The following is a 17,419-nucleotide window of genomic DNA, read 5'->3' as shown; positions in this document are numbered from 1 at the left end:
CCATAAGTCTCTCTGAGGCACTTGTTAAAATTCCATTTCTTTGCCCCATAGATTCTGATTCAGTAGGCTTTGGGATGTGCCCCAGAAATTTGTATTTCATCAAATCTCCCAGCTCTGTCTGTGATTGGGCAAGTTTGGGAAATGCTATTTGTGCCAATGCTTCTGTCATCAGAGCAGCTCCTGTTCCTGCAATACGCTATAGGCCGAGACTGGCATGAAGACAACACATGGACTTGGGGGTGGGGAGGGGTGTGGAAAGTGGCTCTTATGGACACAGCCGCTGAGGAAACAGGACAATTAGGGCCACAATTTGAGTACACTCTGTGTTATCACCCCAAGCACTAGACCTTTGGTGTCCACGGTAATCCAGCAGAAAACATCTACACAACTTTTGTGCTGACTTGACTTAAACTGAGCAGTGAAGCAACACAGGGTTTAGAGTGTAAAGCACACTACAGACATCCTCTGTACCTTCACACCCAATCCCTCCACTGTGCTCACCGCCGCTTCTGTTCTTGCAAATGGCCACAAGCCAAAGCTGAGGTGACACTGGCTAACTTCTAGAATACCTTTAGATGATTGGGTATGATTTCCTATCCTGAGCACAACCCATCTGGATATTGGTATTTAATAATAAAATATTTATCAAGTTTCAAAATCTACATAAAGGAAGTCATCCTGGGGTAGAAGCAACCCAAATGTATGGAACAGTATTCAGCCTCAAAAAGGAAGGAAATTCTGAGGCATGCTCCAACACGGATGATCCTTGAGGACACGACCTTGAAATGAGCCAGTCACAAAAGGACAAATAATGTAAGATAGCACCTATATGAGGTACCTAAGGTTGTCAAATTCATAGAGACAGAGTAGAATGGGGGTTGCTGGAGACTGGGTGAGGAGGGAACAGACAGTTGTTTAATGAGTACGGAGTTTCAGTTTGGGAAGATGAAAAAGTTCTGGAGATAGTTACACAGCAATGTGAATGTACTTAATGCCACCAAATTTTACATCTGAAAATGGTTAAAATGGTAAATTTTATGTTTTATATATCTTACCACAAATTTAAAAAAAAAGAAAGAAATACCACTGAAAAACTAAACCCCCTTCAGGATGGGTTTTAAAGAAGGGAGTAGCTACTCCTCAGAGAGCAGCCCAACAGAGCTGAAATCCCCTACTGACCCTACTAGCTTGAGACTTCCTTGTAGCAACAGTTAATTCCATCTTGGCCACAAAAACACTCCTCACAAACCTTAGTATTCCACTCCAAGTGGAATACTCCACCAAGATCCTTGCATTCTAAAATAATACATGCGGCACTGTGGCAAGGTCAGTGGAGTCCCCAAGTCATATAACATAGGACAGCCCTTGCCACCTGCCCCTCTCTCAGAGAAGGGCCATCTCATCAATATAAAAGGTGTCTAAGAAAATGCTTCCGAGTTCACCCACAGCTAAATTCAGGTAATGTCCAGTCCATACCACTGATCATACTTTCTTAAAGCAAGTTTAAATCCTTCCAAGTTTTGTTTCAGAACAGACATTTCAAGAAAAAATAAGGCCTTCTTCTTCAATCAGACAGCTGTTATGAGCTGATGGGTGCCTGGGGCCAAGTTTTTTGTTCTGTTTTTTTCTGTTGGATTATCACTGGAGAAATCCTTCATTTCTTGACTTGGCTTTGGTTCTGAACCCCAAATGCACATGTAAAACATTTTGAGTATTTTCAAATTTACACCTAGGTCCCACCCCAGAACAGTGAAATTGGAATCTCTGAGCATAGGGTCCAGCCTGTCATATTTTCAGAAAACTCCCCAAGTGGTTCAAATATTCAACCAAGGGTGAGATTAGATCCTTAGTGATCCAAGTGTGCTGGAAGAAGTAGGAGCATCAGCACCCCCTGAGGCCATCTGGGACATCACTCCCACTCCAGGCCCACAGAATCAGAACCTGTATTTTAACAAGATTCCCAGAAGGTCTGCATGCACATTTAAGTTTGAGAAGTACTGCTTTGGAATCATGGATGGTTTTCAACCCTGGCTGCATGTAGGAGTTGATCACGAAGCTATTAAATGTGCATGCAACTCCTACCCCAGAGATTCTGATTTACCTGGTCTGGGATGGGGCCTGAGCATTGCTAAGTTTCAAAAACCCTCCACAAATTTCTTTTTTTTTTTCCTCCATGAAATTCTTAAACAGCAAGGGTTGAGAAATACTGTCTTATATAAATGGCATATCCAAGTTCCTCATTTTACTCCATTCCTATATCTGCCCTAACCCTCCTTCTCATGTAGATGCAAAGGCCTTCATCTGCCAACAGGTTACATCTATCAGGAAGCAATAATATAACAAATTGAGAAGCAGGACCTACCATTAGATAAATCACATGCACATTCTTATTAGGTAGGGCACTGAGCACTGCATAAAATCACAAACGAGGCCAAAACCCAGAGGCTGCCCAGAACATTATGTAATGGTAAACAGGGCTGAGAAGGAGAACCAGTGAATTCAGATGGTAATCACTGAGTGAATGTCCTGTACCAGGATCCCTGCTGGACTGAGGCAGGTGGTTTAAAGGTAGACCTTCTTCCCTTAGGTAATCTAGCAAACGAACAAGACCTACACATAATACTTGAAATGAACTGGGAAAAGAGCTAAATGTGAGTCCCAAGTCACAGAGCAATGAGAGTGTGCTATTTTATTACAGAGGATATTCTAGAAAGCCTTGTGGATAGGTGATTTTAAGCTGCTCTTTCACAGTATGTATAATTTAAAGGATAGAAATGAGACAGTGGGGGCCTGGGTTGGTCAGTCAGTTGAGCGTCTGCCTTCCACTCGAGTCATGATCCCAGGGTCATGGGATCAAGTTCTGCTTTGGGCTCCCTGCTCAGCAGGGACTCTGCTTCTCCCTCTCCCCTGCCCCCCTGCTCATGCTCTCTTTTTCTCACTTGCCCTCTCACAAATAAATAAATAAAATCTTTAAAAAAAGAAAGAAAGAAGGCAGTAATGGGACTTTCAGGAAGATGATAAAACACTGATAAAGATACAGAGACAAAGAAAACACAATAGGAGCCTTGATGGGGTAACTGGGTTAGTCCAAGTTCCCGGACCATGAGGCTAAGAACCTCATTTCCAGATGATTAAGGCATCTTGAGGGCTGCATGTATATATCAGTTCATCTAGGCTGAAACTGGATCTGTAGGACAAAGAAAAGCATCAAGTTGCTTTTGTCAACATTTTGAGATGAGTAAGCTAGATAAACAGACTTTAATGTAAGAATTTACAGGAACCTTTTGAAAAGGAAGATGGGCTGAGGATGCTTGTTCCGTAAGATGTCTAAAATTAATTATGAATACTTCTTGAAGTAGTGTGCTACTGATACAAGGATAGAAAGACACAGGTAACAGAAATAGAAAACCCAGAAAATATAAGTATATATAAAAGATTATATAAAATAAATCTAGTCTTAGAAATCTGTACAGATTGATCATTCAATAAATGGTATTACAACAAGTGGTAGACTATTTGGGAAGAAACAAAACTAACCTTCTACTTTAGTTCCCACAATGAAATAAATTCTAAAAGGATCCAAAGGCTAAATTTTTACAGTAAGATCATGAATTCATCACAGGAAATACAGGTAAATATTTGTCTTATTCTGAGTAGAAAAGAAAAATAAAAGAAATAAGTTTGAGTATGTGGAAGTTGTGAGTCTGTTAACAAAATTAAAAAGCAATGACCAAATTTGGAGAACAATTTCATCATATGAAGACTTTATTTCTAAATATCAGTGGGAAAAAGAAAAACATCCTAGTAGAAAAATGACAAAGGAAATAAAGGGGCATTTCACGCACATGCATGGACCCAAATAGAAATGAAGAGTGAACACATGAAAAAGTTCAACTTACTGATAACACAAAAAAGGTAAGTACATTGATAAAACAGAACCATAATGAAATAACAAGAATAATTATTTAAGTTCTAATACCCAGAGGGAAATAGAGGTATGTATGGGAAGTGAAATGCACAAGGATGGTTTATGTTAGAGCAATTAGAGAGGGATGTGATAGTGCATCTCCAACTTCTTAAAACTGTTTACAACATTTGACTTCACCTTTTCACCTTGAGGACTTGATTCTAAGAAGGATGGTATAGTGAAGGGGTATGGTATCCTCAACAATACCTGCTGCAGTGGGAAAATGTAAAACGAACCAAACAACCAACCCAAATGTCCAAGAACAGGGCTAGTTGAGAACATGCTGATTCAAGAAAACAAAACAAAATAAAACAAAACAAACAAACAAAAACCTGGTAAACCAAGGAGGTAAAAGAATGTGAAATGCCATGAGCAAATGATCACTATGTATCATGAAATGAAACACGGCAGGATACATCAGTTTACCTGCCATCGTGATGAGCAGGAATCTTTACAGGCCACGCACCCGGGAAAGTCACACCAAACTTACACAAGAGAGGGCAACCACCTATGTGGCACTACTCAGAAAGACAACTCACCAAGAACACATTCAGTGTTTACAGAAGGTTGACTACCTACAAGAAACTATGTTTTTAGATGCTTTCATTGTTCACAAATCAGGTCTCCACCCCAATTATACGTTTACTTTTGTCATGACACCCCTCATTTGCTCTTGATTTGAAAGAGCAGAGAACTGAACTGCTTTCCTGAGCTTTCATCCTGTGCTGTGTAGATGACTGGGCACATGACTCACAGATGCCAATCACGCAGCCTGCCCAAGCTGGACTTCAGGAAGGTGTAAGAATAGCTCAGTGGGTCAGCTCAGCACAGCCACCAGCGCACTGCTCTTGGAGTCTATTCTGAGAGAGTGGGAATGTCCCAAACCCAGCCTCCACAGCTCGAACTTCATAGAACTCTTCTTGAATCTTGAGAAGCAAGCCTTCAAGCACAAAGCATCAAGCAAGTCTTCCTTCCCTTTGTAGAACAATGATCTTCCAAAAAAACCCTGCTTGCTCCCATGATGCCCAGGATGGCTTTTAAGGGGCAGCAACAAGCAGAGCCTCCTGGTATTTTTGAGGGGCTTACCATCTGCATGAGTTTTCTCAGGCTGCCATAACCAAATATCCCAGACTGGGGGGCTGAAACAACAGAAATTTTCACAGTTCTGAAGGCCAGAAGTCTGAGATTCAGGTGTCGGCATGATTGGTTCCTTCTGAGGTTCTCTCCTTGGTTTGCAGACGGCCTTCTGCTCCCTGAGTCTTCACATGCTATTTCCTCTATGGCCATCTGCTTCCTACTCTCTTCAAAAGGACACCAGTCAGCCTAGATTAGGGCTCATCCTTGTTTTACCCTCAACCACCTCTTTAAAGACCCTATATCCAGGGTTGCCTGGGTGGCTCTGTTAAGCCTCCGACTCTTCATTTCGGCTCAGGTCATGATCTCAGAGTCCTGAGACGGGGCTTCGGGCTTGGGGCTTTGGGCTCCATGCTTAGTGGTAAGTCTGCTTGAGGTTCTCTCTCTCCCTCTGCACCTCCCCCCACTATGTACATGCTTTCTCTCGCTCTCTCAAATAAAAAAGTAAATCTTTTAAAAAATAAATAAAGACCCTATCTTCAATAGAGTCACATTCTGAGGTATTAGGGCTTAGGACTTCAACATATGAATTTTGGATTGAACACAATTCAACCTACCACACCATTTTGTCCCTAATTGTTCTCCCTCCACAGCTTGCTACAGTGCCTCAAATTCCACCCTGGGTTTTCCTCTACCCACAGAGGAGAGCACAGGCCTCTTAACCAGTTGGCTCTCTGGGATCTTCAGAGCAGACCACAGTGATCCTCTCCAGTGCTATCCTCTACCAGCCCTAAAGTCAGTCTTACCACCCACTGACACTGCTCGGGGTACTCTCCTGCTTCCTCGAAGGCCTGCCTCCCCACTCACTAAAAAGACCACAGGCCCCTGCACACTTCTGCTTTTGCCTGTGTATGTTTAAACCACATCAACTCTAAGTTCCTGGAAGTCAAGGGCATATTTTTCATGGTTTGTACCCCCTCGGTTTCTTTTGAAACACCAAGTTTGAAGAATTTCCTAGGGTCTGAGTCCCATTACAGATAGGTAGAGGCTAGGACTTGCTGTGCTAGTATCCTTGTCACGAACATGTTACCTCGGTTCCACAATCAGACCCACCGAGCAGGACTCCCTCAAAGAGCATGCATGGGAACCACTTACCTAGGAACAAACGTGGCTAGATAGCTCCTAGGACAAGGGTTTCTAGAGGCCAATGTGCAGTGACTGGGACTAGTGACAGTGAGGTCTTTCTGGAGCCACTGGACTGGGGTTTGGGGTATCTATCACATGAGCCAAACTGCATCTCGGGCCTTCCACAAAGCCTGTGAGTTTCCCGTTATCTTTAATAAATTCCTTTCCTGCTCACACAGACTGGAGGAGGTTCTGTTGCTTATAGCTGAGAACTCTGTGAATCAGTGAGCATAACTTATTTCTGTTGATGTCCTTCCCCCTGACTGGCACAATGCCCGACAGAGAGCAGCCACACAGGGTAGAATCGCAGCTGGGTTAATGCAGGTCTTCAGAGCAGGAGAAAGATCTGTGCTGTGGTTAGAAAGAGCTCATCTGCTACCCAGTAGGTGCTGGCAGGAAGGTGATTCTGCTTTCCCACCCCTTCACTCGCTGCCCTTCCACCCCCAGGAGCCTGAGTACTAGGGAAAGAATGTTGTGAGCAGAGGTGAGGGCTGCTCACAGAGAGCGGGGAGAAAGAAAAACAAAAGGAGCAGCCCTCCCCAGATGTCTTGCAGCCAGCTCTACCCAAACCTGCCAGATTGATTTTCAATGTCTGCTCCTATTTCAACTTTCCTCTTTATAGACTGAATGGGCCTTATTTTCCCCTTTATTTTAAAATTTATTTTAGATGCACACACACATGCCTCTCTTCCACTTGTCTCCCAGTCTGTCCGCTCCTCTAGATTGAACTCGTGGCTGTCACTGATTCAGTCACATACATGGGTATGTGCATACTTTGTGGAACCCAGTTCACAGGGCATTTGCACACTGTTCTTTCTGCATCTTACTTTCTTCTCTTAGTGCTCTGTTCTTTTTGTGTTTACATGCCTTTGAGCCCTATTCTTACTTTTTTAAAGCTTTATTTAAGTAATCTCTACACCCAATGTGGGACTCCAACTTACGACCCCCAGATCAAGAGTCACATGATCTTCTGACGGAGCCAGCCGGGGGCCCCATATTCCCACTTCTTAAACAACTTTTTCTCTTGAAATAATTTAAGACTCACAAGCAGTTGCAAAAACTGTACAGCGGGTTCCTGTGTACTATTCACCAGCTTCTCCTAGTGATACTCTCTTAAATAATCATAGCACATTTTCAAAACCCAAAAACTTGACATTGGCACAGTTGTGTAATAGTATAACTTAAACTACAGACTTAATTCTGATTTCAAAAGTTTTTATATGCGCTTTCTGGTGTGCCCAGGTCCCATTTGACATCCCACTTGGCTATCTGGGCCTTCTCCACCATGTTACAGGGTAGGGTAGTCAAGAGCCATGTGACATATCACAGTGGCTCTGTCACTTGCCCAAAGTAGCATCAGACATCGCCTAACCTTTTCACAATTGATGACCTTCATTAGGTGGCTTTTATCAAGGTCCCTGATACACTTTCATTTTATTTCTTTGTGTGTGTGGGGGGGTTTGTCAATCTGGGGTCAGGAAAAATCTAAGATTGGTACATTGGAAAATATTTTACCTATTTTTCCCATACCTTTTCCCATAGAGGTGGAAATAATGAAATATAAACAAATACAAGACATCAGTGCAAGGGAAAATGATTTCAAATTGGCCAACTAGCCCATGGCTTCCTGGATATGTGTGGCACTAGTTTGCTTGTGCCTGAAAGTTAGTATCACTTAGGGAGGACTTAGGATTGTGGGCTACGCAGGCAGACAGACCTGTGCTCAAATCCTGGTTCTAAAATGTTTACCATAAGATCTTGGGCAAATGACTTAACCTCCCTGTGCCTAATTATTCACCTAAAATGGGGATTATAATAGCACCTACTCTGTGGAGTTGTTCTGCAAATTAAATGAAATAAAACATGCTAAAAGTCAAGTGAGATCAGGTCTCTCCTCCACCAGTCTCTCAACTCTCTCGGAGTCCAAGCTGGAGTCCTTCTGGCCTGTCAGCCCTTCCAAGACCCCCTCACCCTCACGCATTCCATCCGAATTGCCCACACCCTCCTTGCTGGCTGCGGACACCTGCAGACCGTTGCTCAAATGTCGCCCTCTCGGTAGGCCCTTTCCTGAGCAATTACACAACATCCCACCCGCAGGTCAGCCCCCACACACTACCTTCTTCCTCACTTCCCCTGCTTTGTTCTCCAAAGCACAGGTCTTCCCCCACCTAAGATACAGTGACCTACCTGTTCATTTGTCACTGTCTGCCTCCCCTCAGCTAGACTCTCAGCTCCCTTATGGCAGGCATTTGGACACTTTTGCTTATAGTTGTATTCCCAACATTCAGAAAAGAACTGGGCACATAGTAGGGGCTTAACAAATACTGTTGAATGACTGAATGAATGACCAAAAAGTGCTTAGCACAGTTCCTGACACCCAACATGTGCACTGGAAATGGGAGCCACAGCTTCACTGCTGTTGTTGTAGAAACTGAGACCAGCGATAACAAGCACCAGGCTTGCAGTGAGATTTAAATCAAGCCATGTATGTGGAAGGGGTGATAGAAACTATAAAGTGCCATGCAAATAGGGGTGAGAATTATTATCACAAGGATGTTTGTTGATAACCTGGAGACTTGGTTCATTTTGGGAACCAGACTCTGGTACTCAACAGAGCTCATAGGCTATCACAGAGTAACTCCAAGCAGATTAGTTTGGCCCTGACAGGATGCAAAGTTTGTGCTCTGTGTTCTGCCCCACCAGATGCAAATGCTTGCGAAGGAGCACACACCGTCTGCACTTGACCCAAGACCCTCTCTCTAAGCCAGAATCTACTTCTAGTCACTGCTGCCCCCAGGACATTTGCCATGCCCTCCCAGGCTCCAACTGCTGGGAGAGAAAATATTCTATTAGTCTCCTTTGAAATGGACTTTCAAGGTCACAGGCAGTGTTGTGCCAATATATTTAATATCAGTGAAGTTAAAAAGAACTCTCCTGGGGAGTGGGCTTGCTCGGCAGCCGGGTCTTTATGGGGAGTGCTGGCCTGCTGAGCTTACCACATTCTGGCCTGCGATGCTCAGCATCTGAGTTTACAGACAAACTCACTACTTGCTTTGGTCTGTGAATCCACGGGATTGTACCAAACTCCCAAGAAACCCATAAATGAATGTTGACCTACCAAGTTCCCTTTATCACACAGATAAGGGGAATGAGGAAAAGGAAGAACACATATGGAGGGGCTTCCCTGTAGCAGCAAAGAGATTTTCCCTGTGAGGTCACCAAATGTTCTCGCTTATGGAAAGAGAACGACGAGGAAAGAGAAGACCCTCTCACTATCCCACAGCTCACAAAGGAGAGCATCTGAATCAGAACTCTGATCTGCTAGCTCCCAGCATTCACTTTCAGCTGGGTCTTGTGGTCTCTGTCGACCACAGTCTTCTCCTTTAGAAAACACTGCCTGAGGAGCCGGGCAGAATCAGAGCAAGATTTGTACACAGGCTAAGACAAAAGTATGTTCTAATCCAAGTTCTCAAAGGATTGGCATGAAAAATAAATGACATACTGTTCTAAAGATTCAGCCCAGGGCCTGATAAAGGGTGACGTCATCATTTTGATAGGGCGGGTAACGGCAAGCAACAGTGTCTTGCTGCATCCCCCCCCCCACCCCCACACTGCTGCCCTCCCTCCCCCCACCGAGTCTTGTAGCCCAAGTCTCCTCTACTCTGGGCAGTACTGGCAATTCTCTGCTGGATTTTGTCTCTGATGTGCCATTTGCTTTCACACTGGGGACAGTGCCAAAAGCCACAAGCACGAGGCCACACTTCACTAGGAACACACCCTCTCCATCATGAGATCTGTCTGCAGCTGGTGCTTCTGGGGAAGAGGGGAGGTGGGGCAGCTGCCTTCTATAAGTGGATGATCTTGGTACATGTATGTTTTTACTTTCTAATTTCCACTTAAAGTAGCTTCAATTTCACATTTTATGAGATACCATGTGACATCTTGTCATATCTACTGGGTAAATATCTTTCCTGTTGATCCCCAAACATTGCTTCCCTGTAGTTCACAGATAGACCTTTAAGAAAAGGTGCAACGTATTGGCACATGCAGGAGTTTTGATGAATTGATTTGATAAATATTCATCGAGTGCCCATTTGGTGCCTTCTGATTGCACAGCAACTCCTTCAAGTACCAATCCAGGATTATTTTATTTTCAGAAATGCAACTTCCCTTACTGTAACCCAGAGGGATTCATGTTTGCCAAATTGACAGGTAGCTGGTCTTGCAATTTAATTAATTAAATTAACATAGATTCATCCCTCCCATGGGAGACAAATGATACAGAAAAAATACTGCTTGGCCCTTTACCTTTTTGCCAAGTCCATTTTACAAGTGAGCCTTTGAAATGTTTATTGTAACACACTGTATTATGACTTTTAAGCAGCAGTGAGCAAGGCTCGAGACTGGGCAGGGTGGGGGTGGTGGTAGAGGGAAATCCGGTGACTAGCTAGTAAATTGTAGACTTCCATACACTGTCAGAGGGAAATGCCTTTAGTCTCAGGGAGCAGGGCAAAGGAGGAAGAATGAGCATGGGGCACCTCACATCATTATCCAAAGTATAGAAAGAGTGGGATAAGCCTGTTTACCTCCCAGGGCAATTTGAAGACTCAGGGAAGTAACAGATGGCAAAGAATGAACATAAAACACCCTATAAATGAGGCTTTCTATTCCTTGCTATAATTACAATAAGGACTGTTCAGGAGTTTTCTAGTGGACAACTATTGGTCTAATTTTTAATCTCTTGGGATGAGCTATCTTTGGAATAGGAAATACTGTTTTGCCAGTGGAGGCTCAGTCTTGTTGAATTTGATTCATCAGGTGGCAACGAGAGAAAATATGCTGTCCTCTCTCACCACCTAAAACCTATTTTAGGTTGGCCTTTACAAGCCAGGCTTTGAAATGGAATCTTCATAATGGACATTTTTCCTATGGACAATTTCTCATGGAGACTATAATGCCAGACAAGAATCATCAAGGCACATCCCCCCACCCCATGCCTCAGGTGTACGCCTATCTTCTCAGTTGCTGTTTCTCGGAATTTGGGCTCCTGTGGGAAGAGGTGCAGTTTGTCATGCAAAGGAGGGTGGACTCCAATAGGATGTCAGCCTGAGTGTGAGCTCCTCAGCACCCATCTTCCACTGCGCCCACACTATCCCTGCCTGTCCATCAGCCCATCAGCCGCTGCCCTAGCTCTGCCCCACAGAGCTGCTCAGCATCCAGAGAGCCACAGTTGGCCAGCTGGCCCTCCCTTGGACTGAAGATGTGTCAGACTGGGTTCCTAGGATTAGTGGAGCCTCTCTCCATCAGTCTCCAAATCGAGTACTTGTTTCCTGTCAGTCACTCTCCATCCTTTTCTAGAGCCTTCCCAGATTGTTATCACTTCTCTAAACCTCCCATACATCTGTGCCTCCTTGACACCCAGAAGATAACCTTGCTTCTTACTTCGCAGAGAACGGAGATGAGAACCGCCCCACCTGTCTATTCCTTCAGCTCTCCCTCCAGCTTCCTGGCTCTATCAGAGACGCCATCTTGGATCCCATTCACCTCTACACACCTTCCCAGGGTCTTCCTCAAGCCTCCCTCACGACAGGTGGGCTTGATGGGGCAGATGGAAAAATACCCAGTATGTGAGAATTGTCAAGTTTCCAGCCAGGAAAGAACAATCCTCTCTGAAGGGCCACCCAACCCCATCAGTTTTTCATTCTAGAGTCTGCGACAATAGCCTATGGCAAGACCAATTTCTGCACTAGTCAGGATCTCGTCAGCTGTGTTGGAAAAATGGACTCAAATGAGCATTAGCAAATGGAAATGTTTTGGTTTCAAGTGTTCAATCCAGAGGTGAATAGGCTTCTGGAAATAGGATCTGAGACTGTGTCAGACCTTATAGTGTTCACTCTCCAGAAACCAGAAAGATGGAGGCTGGCCCTAATCTGTGTGTTAATTTATGCAAAAATGAATATTTCCATTGACTTCTACAGGGCAATAAGGGCAATAAAAGAAATTCACTTCTCTGTGCCCAAAGTTGCAATAAGAGGGTGTTTCACAGTATTGGGAATGTTGTAGGGTGAATCCTCTCTACAATGGGGAAGGATGGCCAGAGATTCTGGGACAGAGATTCTGTAGTTCCAAGGGAACCTCACAGTGTGACTGTGAAGCCATAGAAGAATAGCAAGAACTGTCACAGCTGTGGGTATCTGGGGACACTAAACACCATGAGCAATGTCTACTGTGGGCAGGTATCAGAAGAATATTTAAAGTTTATCAGAGGATGGTGAAAACAACAGATAAAATGCTGAAGCAAACCAAGAAACAAAACCAGGCTTTGTTCCAGACAGAGGGGTGGCCCAGGCATTCCCTGAAAGCCTCAGAACTCTTGTTTGGCAAGTGGATTAAAGGCTATTTAGTCAAGAATCATGTGTTTCCAATTTAGAGCAACTACACAAAGACGTTAGGAGCCACTGCCTTCCTGACAGCACCCTTTGTGAAGTTGGTCCTTGCCTTCTACTGAAGACCAGGTGGTGACAATAAGGCTTTGGTGACAGAGAGCTTGCTCCTTCTTCATGGGTGCTAGTCAAAATGTTGAACAACCAGTGTGACTCAACCACTGAGCCACTGGTACAGTTGCCAGCAGTCTGTGTGGGGGACCCTGCGGGGCCAGGTGTTACCTCTTCTGTTTCCAGGTCTGCTGAGGTGTGGACGGGCTGAGATATTCTCCATGGGGAGTGGAGGCGCTTAAGGGACTTAGGGCAGTGGCCTTTTATCCCCCAGCAGGTCTGAACTGCTGCACGCCGGCATCACCAGCCCTGATGGTCTCTTGTCAAGGAGCACCTGCAAAGTAAATGTGGCCACCAGCATGAGAGAGAAGAAAGTCACCAGCAGCCTTTGCAGTCTCCCTATGAGTCATGCTGTTTGGAATCCCCTCAGGACAGAGGCCTAAGAGGTAGGAGTAGAGCAGAACCAACATACCACGTCTCTTACAACTGCCTGCATGCATTGCCTCCTTTTCATTACAACACTGCAAAATAGGCATTTTCACACCCATTCTATAGGTGGGATAATTGAGGTTTAGAAGGGCGAAGAAATCTCTCTAGGTTTTCCTGCTGGTGAGAAAGAGGCAATGTTTGAACCTAGGCCTGTTGACTCAGAGCATGTGCTCCTTCTACAGCCTGATTCTGTATCCCACACGCACCTGCCTGAAGGGCCTGCGACAGCTAGATTCAAGTGAAAAGAACGAAAGCACTATGGAGCTGGAGCACCAGCAGGGCATTACCAGGGGCACCTGGGTGGCTCAGTGGGTTAAAGCCTCTGCCTTCGGCTCAGGTTGTGATCCCAGGGTCCTGGCATCGAATCCCCCATCGGGCTCTCTGCTCGGCGGGGAGCCTGCTTCCTCCTCTCTCTCTGCCTGCCTTTCTGCCTACTTGTGATCTCTATCTGTCAAATAAATAAATCTTTGAAAAAAAAAAAAAAACCAGAATGCCATTACCAACTGGGTGGGGCCTTCAGGCCAGGCTGTCTACTGCTCTACTTCTCTCCTATCCTTCTCTCTTGACAATGTATGCATGTGAACCTCCCATGACCTTTGGCATTAGGGAGTTCCAGCAGAAGCCAACCAGCCTAATAACTTAGGACACAGCCCACCTCTTTTCATTTTTATTTTTCAAACCACCCTCCTTTAATAGGTGTTCAGTAGGAAAAGAAATGCCTGTCACATAGTTACCAATCTTTGCCATGGCGGCAGGGGGTGGGTTGGCAAGGTAAAAAGGAGCGTACTGCTAAATTGGTGAAAGACCTGGGCAAGTCACCCACCCTCCCCAGGTCTTGTTACCAGGTGGAGAATGGTTCTGAACTCAGGCTCTGCTGTTTGCCACTTGGAAATTAATACTCAAGAGATAAATGATATTGGGAAAGGAAACATTGTTTTATTCGGGAAGCTGGCAACCTGGGAAGATGGTGGACTAACATCTCCAAGACCATCTTCCCCATCCAGGCGAAGCTGAAGGTTGTTTTTGTTTGTTTGTTTGTTTTAAGATTTTATTTATTTATTTGACAGAGAGAGAAAGATCACAAGTAGGCAGAGAGGCAGGCAGAGGGGGAAGGGGAAGAGGCTCCCTGCTGAGCAGAGAGCCTGATGCGGCTCGATCCCAGGACCTGACCTGAGCTGAAGACAGAGGCTTAACCCAGTGAGCCACCCAGGTGCCCCTGAAGCTGAAGGGTTTTAAAGGGGACGGGTGCAGGAAATGGGGAAGGGCGGGTGTAGGGGCCTCTATGCAGGAGAAGCAGTGGCCAGGCAGTTAGTCGTATGTGGACATGATGCTGAACAGACTAGCCAGCATCAGAGGTAGGTGTTTTCAATGGTGGTCAGGCCTTACCCTCTGGAAACGTCTGGGCCTTCACTCCTCAAGGCCAGTGGCCTGCAAATCTCAAGGAAAGTACGTTAGTTGGGCTATAGACCAAGAAACTTAGGTCAGCAAGCAGGGAGCGCAGAAGCTTGAAACAGTTTAACCTTTAACTCCTGTTGGAATGCTGTTATAGTCCTAGATTCCTCTTTGGCAAATGAGGGAGTCTGCTCTCTATTGGGGTGGCAAGCTCAAACACTTATAGGAACCAGACAGGTAACATAACAAGTGAAGAAGAGACCACATCCCCAAGCAAATTTGCTTTCTCTCATTTTTCTTTAAGTGGATATCGCCTCTAGTCTATTTCATTTTATCTCAATTTTGACAGAGACATATGTATAACACATGCATTTTCAATGACCTTAAAAATCAAAGTTATTTTAGCAGCAAAAATGGGTTTATTGAAGAATAGTAGAGAATTGCACCGTGGGACAAATAAGCTATGGCAAAAACCATAGGCTAGTCCAACAAAGGAAAGGAATGTTATTTTCTGGAGAAGGAAGAGGAAGTTGGGAGGGGTTGTTTTGAAGGAAAGTCCATTGGAGTAAATCAAGAGTGCAGGATGATGACGGTTTTTCATTGGCTTTGTTGCTGAAGTAGGAGATGTAATATACACTTCTCCTGTTGGTGCTTATAACTAATGATTCTTTCCTGTTGACAATTCTTCTGCTGGGGTCTGAATTGACAGTTTTTCCAGTAACTCATGCAGAGTGGGCTGGAGAGCTCCCCCTTCTGGTCTCCTGGCTCCATTTTGGGAGGTTTGCCTTAATTTTCAGTTTTTACTGTAAGAGGGAACTGGACGAATGTGATGGTAAGTACCTGCTGACACTCAGCACAGATTCCAAAAACAACAGGGATGGTGGACCTTGTGCTGGCCCAGGAAGAAAACTCTCACACCTGGATTGTGCACTTATGGTCTCTCTTTCCAGAATGTTCTTCCCCCAGATCTTCAGAGGCTTAATCCCTCACTGCAGGTCATAGCTCAGAATAGTCCTCCTTTTGCAATACTCTCTTCCATATTGTTTTTTGCATTTCTTTTTTTTTTTAATTTAAATTCAATTAGGGGCGCCAGGGTGGCTCAGTGGGTTAAGCCTCCACCTTCGGCTCAGGTCCTGATCTCAGGGTCCTGGGATTGAGCCCCGCATCAGGCTCTCTGCACAGCAGGGAGCCTCCTTCCTCCTCTCTCTCTGCCTGCCTCTCTACTTGTGATCTCTCTCTCTCTCTCTCTCTGTTGAATAAATAAATAAAATCTTTAAAAAATTTTAAATTCAATTATTCAACATAGTACATCATTAGTTTTTGGTGTAGTGTTCAAAGATTCATCTGTTTTGTATAACACCCTGTGCTCATCATGTCACATGTCCTCCTTAATGCCCATCACCCAGTTACCCCATCCTCCCACCCACCCGCACTGCTTTTTATTCACAGCATTTACCACCAGCTAACACTATTTTATGTGTTTGTCTATCACCTGTCTTGTCCATGTTGAAGTGAACAAGTGCAAGTGCCAGGAAGTAAAAACTGGACGTATCTTGCTCACCACTGTAATTCCAGCACCCAGAACAGTGCTCAGCACATAGCAGGTACTCAACAAGTTTTTTTTTTTTTAAGATTTATGTATTGGGGAGGAGGGGTAGAGAGGGAGAGAGAGAATCTGAAACAGACTCCCCGCTGAGTGCAGAGCCAGCCTGACTTGGGGTTTGATCTCATGACCCTGAGATCATGACCTGAGCCCAAATCAAGAGTTGGATGTTTAATGGACTAAGCCACCCAGGTGCCCCTCAACAACTATTTTAAATCAATGAGTGAATGAATATTAACAGGCTACTTTTGGGGTGAAGTGTTGGAACAGTGAAGGATGGAGGGCTGACTTTTCATTTTGCACTTTCTGTACTATCTGAATTTTTCTAATCTCTTGCATACATTACTCTTTAAAAATACCAATATTGGGGGCACCTGGCTGGTTCAGTTGGTAGAGCATGGGACTCTTGATCTTGGGGTCATGAGCTTGAGCACCATGTTGGGTATAGAGATTACTTAAAAAAAAAAACAAAACCAATAGGGGTGCCTGGGTGGCTCAGTGGGTTAAACCCTCTGCCTTCGGCTCAGGTCATGATCCCAGGGTCCTGGGATCGAGCCCCACATCGAGCCCCGCATCGAACCCCGCATCGAGCCCCGCATCGAGCCCCGCACTGGGCTCTCTGCTCAGCAGGGAGCCTGCTTCCCCATTTCTCTCTCTCTGCCGGCCTCTCTGCCTACTTGTGATCTCTGACTGTCAAATAAATAAATAAAATCTTTAAAAAACAAAAACAATAGCGATTATTGGGAAGTGGGATTTGGGACTAAATTATTTTCTTTGCATATTTCTATACTTTTAAGAATGTTAATAAACAGTATTTTTTAAAATGGGATAGTAGGGCCTGCAGTCCTACTCTCTGCCTTCTGGGGGCACCTGGCTGACTCAGTCAGTAGAGCATATGACTCTTTTTTTTTTTTTTTAAGATTTTATTTATTTATTTGATAGAGATCGCAAGTGGGCAGAGACACAGGCAGAGACAGAGGAGGAAGCAGGCTTGCCGCTGAGCAGAGAGCCCGATGAGGGGCTCGATCCCAGGACCCTGGGATCATGACCTGAGCCAAAGGCAGAGGCTTTAACCCACTGAGCCACCCAGGCGCCCCAAGCATATGACTCTTGATCTCAGGGTCATGAATTTGAGCCCACATTGGGCATAGAGCCTACTTAAAAAATAAATAAATGCTGTTTTCTGTCTTTCCAACAAAGTTCTTTATGCAGAAC

General features: G+C 44.7%; 1 protein-coding gene across 2 annotated transcripts in view; it reads right to left on the bottom strand.

Moving 5' to 3' along the window:
- Positions 1-17,419, bottom strand: part of NCOA4 (nuclear receptor coactivator 4) — a 65,259-nt gene that overhangs the window by 27,040 nt on the left and 20,800 nt on the right. For both annotated transcript variants that reach the window (XM_080822874.1, XM_080822875.1), the window contains exon 3: positions 12,892-13,054. In XM_080822874.1, the coding sequence (XP_080679000.1) occupies positions 12,892-12,943 (52 nt within the window). In that variant the 5' untranslated portion in view covers positions 12,944-13,054. The remainder of the gene's footprint in view (positions 1-12,891; positions 13,055-17,419) is intronic.

The sequence above is a fragment of the Martes martes genome (genome assembly GCF_963455335.1).
Source record: "Martes martes genome assembly, chromosome: 14".
NCBI classification, from domain to species: domain Eukaryota; kingdom Metazoa; phylum Chordata; class Mammalia; order Carnivora; family Mustelidae; genus Martes; species Martes martes.
This window is presented reverse-complemented; position numbering and strand designations above follow the sequence as displayed.